The 10,490-nt window shown below is 40.9% G+C and overlaps 1 protein-coding gene across 3 annotated transcripts in view; it reads right to left on the bottom strand.

Moving 5' to 3' along the window:
• Positions 1-4: 4 nt before the first annotated feature.
• The window catches only part of vwde (von Willebrand factor D and EGF domains), a 50,006-nt gene continuing 39,520 nt past the window's right edge, over positions 5-10,490 (bottom strand). For all 3 annotated transcript variants that reach the window (XM_036006169.1, XM_036006168.1, XM_031279425.2), the window contains 11 exons: positions 10,010-10,408; positions 5,239-5,334; positions 4,738-4,833; positions 4,543-4,638; positions 3,463-3,558; positions 3,088-3,183; positions 2,094-2,189; positions 1,885-1,980; positions 1,431-1,526; positions 1,176-1,273; positions 5-694 (listed from right to left, as the gene is read on the bottom strand). In XM_036006169.1, the coding sequence (XP_035862062.1) occupies positions 680-694; positions 1,176-1,273; positions 1,431-1,526; positions 1,885-1,980; positions 2,094-2,189; positions 3,088-3,183; positions 3,463-3,558; positions 4,543-4,638; positions 4,738-4,833; positions 5,239-5,334; positions 10,010-10,408 (1,280 nt within the window). In that variant the 3' untranslated portion in view covers positions 5-679. The remainder of the gene's footprint in view (positions 695-1,175; positions 1,274-1,430; positions 1,527-1,884; positions 1,981-2,093; positions 2,190-3,087; positions 3,184-3,462; positions 3,559-4,542; positions 4,639-4,737; positions 4,834-5,238; positions 5,335-10,009; positions 10,409-10,490) is intronic.

Genomic DNA, 10,490 nt, shown 5'->3' with positions numbered 1-10,490 from the left:
TACAAATAGTACATTTTCTTTATTTCGTCCCATGTGCCACAGTGTAATCTGGTGTTGTCAGAGATTTCTCTTTTTATAAAACAAAACCTTATATATATAACTCCTCCAACAGATGGTCATTACTTCACCCAATCAAACAATATATTAATGAAAGCAATAAAGAAAAAACTAAACAAATTAACATACTGATATCAATGTCTTGAGTCTAAAACATGTGACTGATGTGTACCATCTAAGTTAGGCCTAATTAATAAAGCAGCCTTGCATTTCTTTTTCTCATAAACAAACAGTGCACATCAGTTTGGTAAAAGGCTATACTTTGGCTAAATTGTGAAAAACCTCAAACTAAAAGCTTGCTGGTAATAACCTACAGCTTATGAAGGAATCGTCACTGAAACGGATTCATTTTTCATTCGCTTATTTTACATAATACTGTGCAGTAACACTCACGCATCTGTATAAAGTCTCTGCTGATGCATTTAACAGATGTGTGTTACTGTGAGCCTTGAGGTAGTGATATACAGGGACGAACAGACAAGTGCAATACATCAAGTCCCCCTGTTGGCCTTCATATGTGCACAGAGCCACACATATCCACCAACACACACATACACTCATACACACACTCTCTTCCTGCTTTGTGCATTTTGTAGCTTCCTTCATCCCATTTCTTTTTCCATCATGCTTGTGACGCCTGTAAATGTGCAAACATAAATGAATTAAAAAAAATATAAATACTATATAAATATACACATACTATGTTTTGAAATATATCCAGGTGGTGGATACCTTTGGATTCTAAAGAGCATGGAGAGCCTAAGCCCAAGTCAGTGCCTCTCATGTATTCGTGTTACATTTGAGTCACAGAGATGAGCATCTTTTTTTAATGAAAAATAAATACCTGGTGGTTCAGAAAACCCAGAAAGTCATTTAACATCATCGCTGTTCTTAAGGTATTTCTAGACTGCTCAAAGACTTAACCATTTGGATGACCCTCTGGGTTTTTCAAACATTGCCTGGTTTATCTTTCAGAGAAACTGATGCTTAGCTCAGTGACACAAACTGTGGCTAGGAAAAAGAGGGAATACAACATTTAACCCTGGAGTTATTAGTGCTTTTCCCACTGAGCTACACAGAGACATGCACTGTATATGAAGTGTGACCACTATGCTGACCTTTATTGCGCAGGTGAGGCCCTTGTAGCCTTTCCGACAGTGGCAGTAGTCAGGAAGGACACACCTTCCTCCGTTCAGGCACCGCTGTGTACAGACCGCTGAGGAGGCAATCAGTATTACAAAAGTAAAACTGTGATTACATAATTTAAAAAAAATAGATCAAAACAATATTTCTGAAATATAAAGTTCAGGTACAATGGGAGGTAAGTGAAGAGTCTCTATACTGCTGCATTGTTTTATCATGAATACACTCACGTGTTTGACACTGGAGGCCTTCCCAGCCGGTGGGACAGTGGCAGGTGTTTGGTCCCAAACACTCACCGCCATTTTTACACTTTTGCAGACAGACAGCTACAGTGAGAAAACAGAGACGGAGGAATGAACACAACTGTCTACAGCAGCTTCAAAGACTATAGTATAGTATCGAAAAAAGTTCATAATTTGATATTATTGAGAAAGTAAAGAATCTTCTGGTAATGGAAAAAAAAAATACTGTATATATTCTTATTTATCTGTACATATTGTGCAACAATATCAGTGGGAACCTAAATGATGTCTTCTTAGTACTTGCAATGAAGAAAGTAAACATACATATGCTGCTGTGTGGGAGAAAGTCCTTTGTTTTATAAATGAAGTCACATTAAAAACACAATTTGCAGAGTAGGCAGGGGACAAATTTTGACAATGAATAAAACACAGAGTCACTCACGTATGTTGCACCTCTTCCCTCTCCATCCTGACGTACAGGAGCATGTGTTGGGTCCCACACACTTGCCTTTGTTCATGCACATCGGTTCACAGACACCTGGAACACATTTGTTTACACATCGGATGGACATATTGAGTTGTGGGCTGCCAGTGGAAGGTGTCCCTTCAAATAAGACTGTGTTCAAATATGCAGTCAGTGATTTGACTTACTCTTTTGACACCTTTTTCCAATGTAGCCTTCAGGGCAGGAGCATACATTGTTCCTCATACACTGACCTCCATTCTTACAAGGAGGATTGCATACAGCTGAAAAACACAACAATGTTAAACTGTCAAGATTAAAAAATTTTAAATCTTTTTTTTTAGGAGGCTCAAAGAAATGTTAAACACTGAGCCATTTTTATAAAAAGAAACTGTGACATAAACTCCAACCTCTTGTGCATACTTTTAAAAGTCAGAAAAGTAATTACATTTTTTTTTTGTCCAAACAAAAAAGGCGTAAAAGCATCACTTCTTTTCTGCCAGCTGTCCTCTCCTACATGGTAAACTGGTGTATTAGCCTGCAGGGATCAGTAAATAATCACCATATTATTAGTGAAAATAAAACATCTGCACTGCATCTTTTTAAAGGGTAAGTATGTTGGTATCTTTCTATTAAAAGTGCTGATATTTTTTTTAATCAATTCTCATTCTTTAAATGTGGCATTTCTAAACTAAGAACAACGATTTTCCCCAGAATTTTATTCTTGCCACTGAAACAGCTGTTAGACCATTATGGGACACTCTCCATAAAACTCTTTATTGAAACTCAGACTTATTAAACTCTTTCGGTTTTGCAGCTTGGTGACCCACATTTAATAAATGTTAAAGGAAACATAATGCTAAATGGATAATTAATTCAACAGAGAATGATTGACTCCAATACAGGATCTTTTTTTAATGCAGCTAAATGGGACCTCCGTGATATCAGAGGTAGACTGATACTATCAGAGTTTAAAGAAAGAGCCAGTATGAGCACACCAATCTCTTTAACCCTGGTTGTCACTGTATTGAAGAGCCTCATCATGTAAGCCGCCACCTCAAAGATCCTCTCCTAGTAGCTGAAATGGAAACAGGATTCACATTTTCTGCACACTCCCTCTCTGAGGTAGAACAGCAGTGCAGTAAAATGTGTCAGTGTGATAACAATTCACCACAGTTTTACCGATTTGACACTGGGAGCCATAGAAGCCGCTGGGACAGGCACAGATGTTGGGCTTTATGCATGTTCCTCCATTCAGACAGACGGGGTTACAGAGAGCTGTGGAAGAAACAGCGAGACACATTTAGATTTTATGTTTGTATTTCCACCTTTTTTTTTTGGAATCTACAGTATGTGGCAGAGAAAAGCCTGCACGCTTTGCTGTGATGTAAGATGCATTGTACTGTCATGGCAACAGTTCCAATTTGAGGGCTCAGACGCAAGTCGTATGTCTTAAGATTCAATTTTGTGCCACTGGTCTATAAAATATTAGATGTCGTGAAAACATTTCAATAGAAACAGCATGAAGCTGCAGTGTGAATGCACACCGTGTTGTACCTGAGTTACATGTTGGTCCGTACCAGCCAGGTTTGCATTTGCAGACATCAGGAGAAACACACTCGCCTCCATTTTCACAGTGCCTGTTACACACCACTGAAACAGATAAATAGTTATTGTGTATTGAATGTGCCACCAGAGTACCAGACACAGAAACTCAAACTTCTGAAACAGAAAATCAAAGAAAAACTACATCACAGCATCAAACCCGCTGCTGATTAACAGGTGATCGAGAGTGGTATCAATCTTCTCATCAAACTCTTGGCAAGAAAATAAATAAGTGTATTTCCCAAAATGTTGACCTATTCCTTTAAAGTCAGACATTGAACCTTGATTACTGGATAATCGCCGGAACATCCGCCGCCGACAGATATTCCAGCGCCGCCAGATATTCCGCCGGATGTCACTCGCTTTGCAAAACTCTGTTCGTTTCGGGAAACAACAACAAACTTCGAGCTAGCGAGCTACACGCTGTAAATGGCAAGTTTTGAAGAAAATTTAAAGGAAATAATTGTAAAGATTTACGAAGAATATCTTTAACATTACGGCATTTACAATCTAATTGGGACGTTTGGGGAGCGATTGTGGCAGGATTGCTGTAGACAAAGTGACGTTACACAGGGCGATACACTGGTAAGAGCAAATGAGGTGTAACCATATATCCAGCTAATTTAAATAGCTCACGTTATATGTATTGTGTGAACAGTTAACTTCATTTTATATTATACGTGGCGTTTTCTTTTACGGGGTGCAAATGTTCCACCAAAACAGGTTCCTTCCCGAGATCATTTTGCAGATCTACCGTCGTTGCGACCGGAGCTTAGCACCGCCCAAAATGATTGTGATTCGTTGAAAGAAATGCAAACAACCCAGAGCGTTTTTTTCTCCTGTCCTGAAATGTATGTGTGGTGTAGCCAGACCTTACTCCACAGCGCTGTGGAGATAGGTCTGGCATTGCGAGACTACCGTCCTACTAATTACAGACAGCAACTGTAAATCTCACAGACCGCCTCTTTAATACGAAATGTAAAAACATCTCAAAATGTTTCACTCGATAAGTAGTGATAAGTAACATCTTACTGATTCCACATCTGGGTCCCACGTAGCCATAGGAGCAGGTACACAGGTTTCTGGCCAGACAGGTGCCTCCATGTTGACAAGGCGGCTCGCAGCTCGCTACACAGTGACACAGAGTTATAAAACAACACAAGGATCCTCATCCGTATTCTGTGTGCGTCAGCATGTTAGACAGATGTGAATAAAAGCTTGGGTTACCTTCCTCACAGGTGGGCCCGCTGTAGCCAGCAGGACATTCACACACATTAGGTTTCACACACTTCCCCTGATTCTTGCAGTCAGGTCGACACACCGCTGAGAGGGAAGAAAATATCTTCACAATTCAATTTTAGATAAATAATCATCAATAATGTGGATATAAATATTTAGAGGTTAAAGGCAAATAATAAAACAGCTAGAACAGTCTGATAAGTTCAAAAAGATAACATCACTTTACTGTAATGCAGCCTTCAAAACCAGGAAAAGACTAAACTTAAGCCATATTACAATATCCAAAATCTAAGACAATATCTAGTCTCATATCACAATATCGATGTAATATCAATATATTGCCGACCCCTAGTGCAGAGTACTCAGAGGTTTACTGTCTTATAACTTTGTGAGCTGCAGAGGTGCATTCAAGACTTATGCGACTTAATGAACTTTCTTCCAGCACAAAAATAAACAAGCTGGGCTCAAACTAAATGTTCTCCCTCTCACCAATATGACAGTTGTATCCGGTGTAGCCTTCCTTGCAGGCGCAGGTGTTGGGCAGAGTGCACTCCATGTTCCTCCCACACTGATACCTGCACACAGCTGAAATCAAATCACGTTTATTTGAAGAAATCCACCTAGAATGGGAGGAATCCACCTAGAATGGGAGGACATGCCACTGTAATGCATTAAGAAGTTTACACGGAAACAAGTCATTACCTCTTTAAGTAATTTATCCTGCAATACAAATACCAAACATCTGCTGGCTAGAATACCTTTGGGTATTTATAACTGCTGGTTAAACAAAAATAAGCAGATTAAGGGCCTTTGTCATTATTCTTTCACATTTTAAAGATGCACTATGTAACTTTAGCTTAACAGGTGTCATTATGCAATAATGGCAAAACATAGTGTACCAGTAGCCCATCTAAAGTTTGCTAACATTAACAATAGCCACCATCAGCTACTGGTCACACCAGACCAAGTGTGGCTGTAGCAGCAAAACAGTGTTTAGAATTGAACAAAGATGCATTATATTGCTCATGAATTTAGCTTTTCATTTACAGTATCAGAAGAATGTGGTCTTCCTTCTTTTAAAGGTTGTTTAAATACCATATGGTTAGTTGATTAATTAAAAAAAAATTAAATTGATTATTTGATATAGAGATGTATAATCCAAAAAAGAAAATAAACAAGCAAAAACAAATACAATACCAATGAAGGTAAAAGATTAAAAGACTAAAAACCCAAAATTACAAACATGAGACAAAAGCGAGTTGAAACAAGTGTGTCTTCAGCTGCTTTCTAAAAGCGTCAACCGAGACTGCAGAACGTAAGTTAATGGGAAGGGCGTTCCACAGAGTCTGAGCTACCACTTCAAAGGAACAGTCACCTTTAGTTTTCAAACGAGTGCATGGGACCACCAGTAATCCCTGGTTAGAAGACCTGAGTGACCTGTAAGTAGTGTACGGATGGAGCAGGTCAGAGATATATACAGGCGCCTGACCATGCAATGCTTTATAAGTCAGAACAAGAACTTTAAATTGGATCCTGAACTTGATCGGAAGCCAATGTAACAAGGATAAAACAGGAGTGATGTGCGACATCCTGCTGGACCTGGTCAACAGCCTTGCAGTAGAGTTCTGCACCAGTTGTAGACGGTACTGAGAAGACTTGCTGAGACAGGTGAAAATGGAGTTGCAGTAATCAAGCCGGGATGATATAAAACCATTAATGATCATCTCAAGTTCACATTGCGAAACCACGGCTCTAAGTTTAGCAATGTTTCTCAGAAACATGTGCAGGTCAGTGATTTGATATGTTGGTCAAGAAACATATTATGATCAAATATAACACCAAGATTTCGGAGTTTGGACTGTACAGCTGAAGAAAGGGACCCCAAAAGCTGAACAACCTTGGAGGCTGTAGTATCTGGAGCAACAATAAGAACTTTGGTCTTATCTTTAAATTTACCGGGAGCAACAACAAAAATATGCACAGTCCCTCAAAGAGGCAAGGTCACAGTTTTACTCCGATGCCATCAGAAACAGCCCAGGAAATTCCAAGCAGCTTGTCTCCACTGTAAACCACCTTCTCAAACCACAATCCCCCCCACTTACTGCCACTACAGAAGAGCAGTGCAATAAATTCATGGATTTCTTCACATCAAAAATTGCACATATTCGCTCTGCCCTTTCTGGTCCTCCCACCCAACATATATCGTCTCCCAACCCCTAAACTGCTTTCCTGAGGTTTCATCAGAAGAGGTGCAGCACATCGTCAGGAATATGAAATCCTCCACCTGTCCCCTGGACCCTCTCCCAACCTCCCTGGTAAAAACCCATATCACTGTCCTAAGTCCCCTGATCACCGCTGCTATAAATCATTCCCTCCAAACTGGTCACGTTCCCCGTCTTAAAAAATGCCATTATCAGACCACTGCTCAAAAAACCCACTCTTGATCCGGAAGTCCTATCCAACTATAGGCCCATCTCCAATCTCCCTTTCATATCAAAAGTACTTGAGAAAGCAGTCGCCACCCTCCTTCAGGATCACCTCAAACAAAATAACCTCTTTGAAAAATTCCAGTCAGGTTTCCGCTCTGCCCACAGCACAGAGACTGCCCTCGTCAGAGTCACAAACGACCTCCTCATATCATCCGATGCTGGCTCTCCCTCCCTCCTCATCCTCCTGGACCTTTCTGCTGCATTTGATACTGTCGACCATGGCATTCTTTTAAACCGGCTCCACCTCACCACTGGACTCAATGACACTGCCCTCAGTTGGTTCAAATCATACCTCACAAACCGGACAGAATACATCTCCCTGGGCCACTCCAAATCAAATCCACACACAGTTACCTGCGGTGTCCCCCAGGGGTCAGTCCTTGGCCCCATCCTCTTCATCCTCTACCTCACCCCCCTTGGCCAAATCATCAACCGTCACAACATTTCATTCCACTGCTATGCCGATGACACACAGCTCTATGTAAATGCCACAGCTGAAACCCCACCCTCACAGTCATCCCCATCAAAACTCACCACCTGTCTGGAGGAGATAAAGGTATGGATGGAGCACAACTTCCTTCAACTCAACAGCTCCAAAACCGAAGCCATCCTGGTTGGCACTCCTCACCAGACCAAATCATCCATAACCAGCATCACCTTTTCTGGCTCCAACATCCCCCTCTCATCAACAGTCACAAATCTTGGTGTAAAAATGGACTCCCAACTCACTTTTGAAGCCCATATAAATCACCTATGCAAGACCTCTTTCTACCACCTCCGTAACATCTCAAAACTCCGCCCCATTCTCTCCCTCTCAGATGCCAAAAAGCTGGTTCATGCCTTTGTCTCCTCCAGACTGGACTACTGTAACGCACTGCTCATTGGGATTCCTAGAAAGAGTCTGCAGAGGCTTCAGTACATCCAAAACTCTGCAGCTAGGATCCTGATGAGAGTGCGGAAACATGAGCACATTACCCCCATTCTCCACTCACTCCACTGGCTTCCCGTCTCCACCAGGATTGAGTACAAGGATTCCTCCTCACACATCAATGCATCCATGGACATGCCCCCCCCTACCTCAAAGAACTTATCAACCCACAAAACACAACACGCTCCCTCCGCTCCACTCACTCAAACCTCCTCCACTTACCCAGAACCAGACTCAGGACAATGGAAGATAGGGCCTTCTGTGCTGCTGCCCCACGTCTGTGGAATGCCCTCCCTGACACCTTGAGGGCACCTCAATCCACTGACTGTTTTAAAAAAGGCCTTAAGACATTTCTTTTTAGCAAAGCTTTTGGTCCCCTTTAGAATTTTTTCTTTTTTGTTTCTTTTCTTTGTTGTATTTTAAACTGCTTATTTTTTTGTGTTTCTAACCTGTAGCACTTTGAGATCTTTGATGAAAAGTGCATTATAAATTAAATGTATTTTTATTATTATTATTATTATTATTATTATTATTCATTAAGCTGCAAGAAATTGTTCGCCATTCAGTCCTTAATGGACAAACATTTAAGTAGTACTGACACTTTGTAAGTCTCTTCCAGATTAAAAGAAACATACAGCTAGATGTCATCAGCATATAAATGATAACAAACATCTACAAATTGCCTAATTATGTGGCCTATGGGGTGAATTTACAATGTAAATAAAATCGGACCTAACACAGAGCCCTGAGGCACCCCACAAGAAAAGGCAGCAGTTTCAGAGAAACAGGGACCAAGTGACACAGAAAAACTTCCATCTGAAAGATAAGAGGAGAACCAGTCCAGGGCACTCCCAGAGATACCAACCCAGTGATTAAGTCTTTCAAGCCAGATGGCGTGATCCACAGTATCGAAAGCTGCGCTAAGGTCCAGCAGCACCAAAACAGAACATTTACCCGCATCAGAAGACATCATTAAATCAAGGAAGTTGGTATAACATCTTCCGGGCTCGAGGAAAATTTCATACTGCTCACCAAGTCAGTGAGTTCTTGCAGTGAAATAGGAGGAAAATTATTCAAAATTGATGGCCGAGTGGTATGAACAGAACATGCAGTAGCAGAAGAGATGATGCTATTCCTGACATCTCTGAAAAAAATCTTATTTTCAAAGAATTATCTGACACAATGAAGGAATAATATAATAGTCTGATTTGGACAATTTGGGCCAAACAGTATGTATTGTCTTCCTTTCAAAACCATTCAGGCCTGAGTGTAATACAGTATGAGTAGTTAATTACCTGAGGTTTGCCTGGCACTGATGTTCTGTATTGAATGTCTGGCGGTCAATATCTCTAATTCCCATGTCCTTACTAAACAGGAAGCTGTTTAAAGTCTACAATGACACAAAATGCTGTTATTATCTAACATGCTTTCATAATCTGAGATGATAGTTATGTCATTGTTGGTTTTATTATTGTTTGTGCCTGTGCTTTTATCTGTGTTTATTTACTTATGTATCTGTGCTTATGTGCTTTTATCTGTTTTTATATGCTTATGTATCTGAGCCTATGTACTATATTATATGTGTTTATATGCTTATGTATCTGTGCCTATGTCCTTTTATCTGTGTTTATGTGCTTATGTATCTGCGTTTTGATGTATCTGTGCGTATGTGTTTATGTGCTCTTATATGTTTTTTATGTTATCAACATGCCAGGGACTGCAGATGAAAATGATCCTGTATGGGTAAATCTGCCAAATTTACATGTTGATGACTAAAGTGCTCATGTTAATGAATGTGTATTGTCCCTTCCTAAATAAATAAACAAACAAACAAACAAAGTACCTTTGCATGTGACTCCATCTCCGGTAAAGCCGTACGGGCAGCGTCCACACCTGAAGGACCCGGTGGCGGTGGGCTCACAGGGAACACCAGGGAAGCAGGGAGAGTCAGCACAGGTTACATGGTGAGATGGGGACCTCGATTTAACGGCGGTGGTGAGGTTGGGGCTCAGCTCCGCCTCGCTGGGCTGACCTCCGTGGACAGTGGTCTTTCTGTGATTGGAGGAACCTGTCCTGATACTGGAGACGGTGGCTTCTGGTCTCCTCCTCTCAGAGGGGCGTCTGGGGGAAGTGGGAGGCCATGAAGAGGAAGAAGAGGAGGAGGTGGGAGTCATTTCCTTGCTGGAATTTGATTTGATGATACGAATATGACCATCTGCTCCGCCAGCGACTGTCCCCTGACCTGTAAAATACTGGAAGTTAGAGGATATGACTTAAAAAAACTAACTTGGTTTGTCAACATTAAAACATGCAACTCTCTTTTA

This window comes from Sander lucioperca, chromosome 10 (genome assembly GCF_008315115.2).
Source record: "Sander lucioperca isolate FBNREF2018 chromosome 10, SLUC_FBN_1.2, whole genome shotgun sequence".
Lineage (NCBI taxonomy): Eukaryota > Metazoa > Chordata > Actinopteri > Perciformes > Percidae > Sander > Sander lucioperca.
This window is presented reverse-complemented; position numbering and strand designations above follow the sequence as displayed.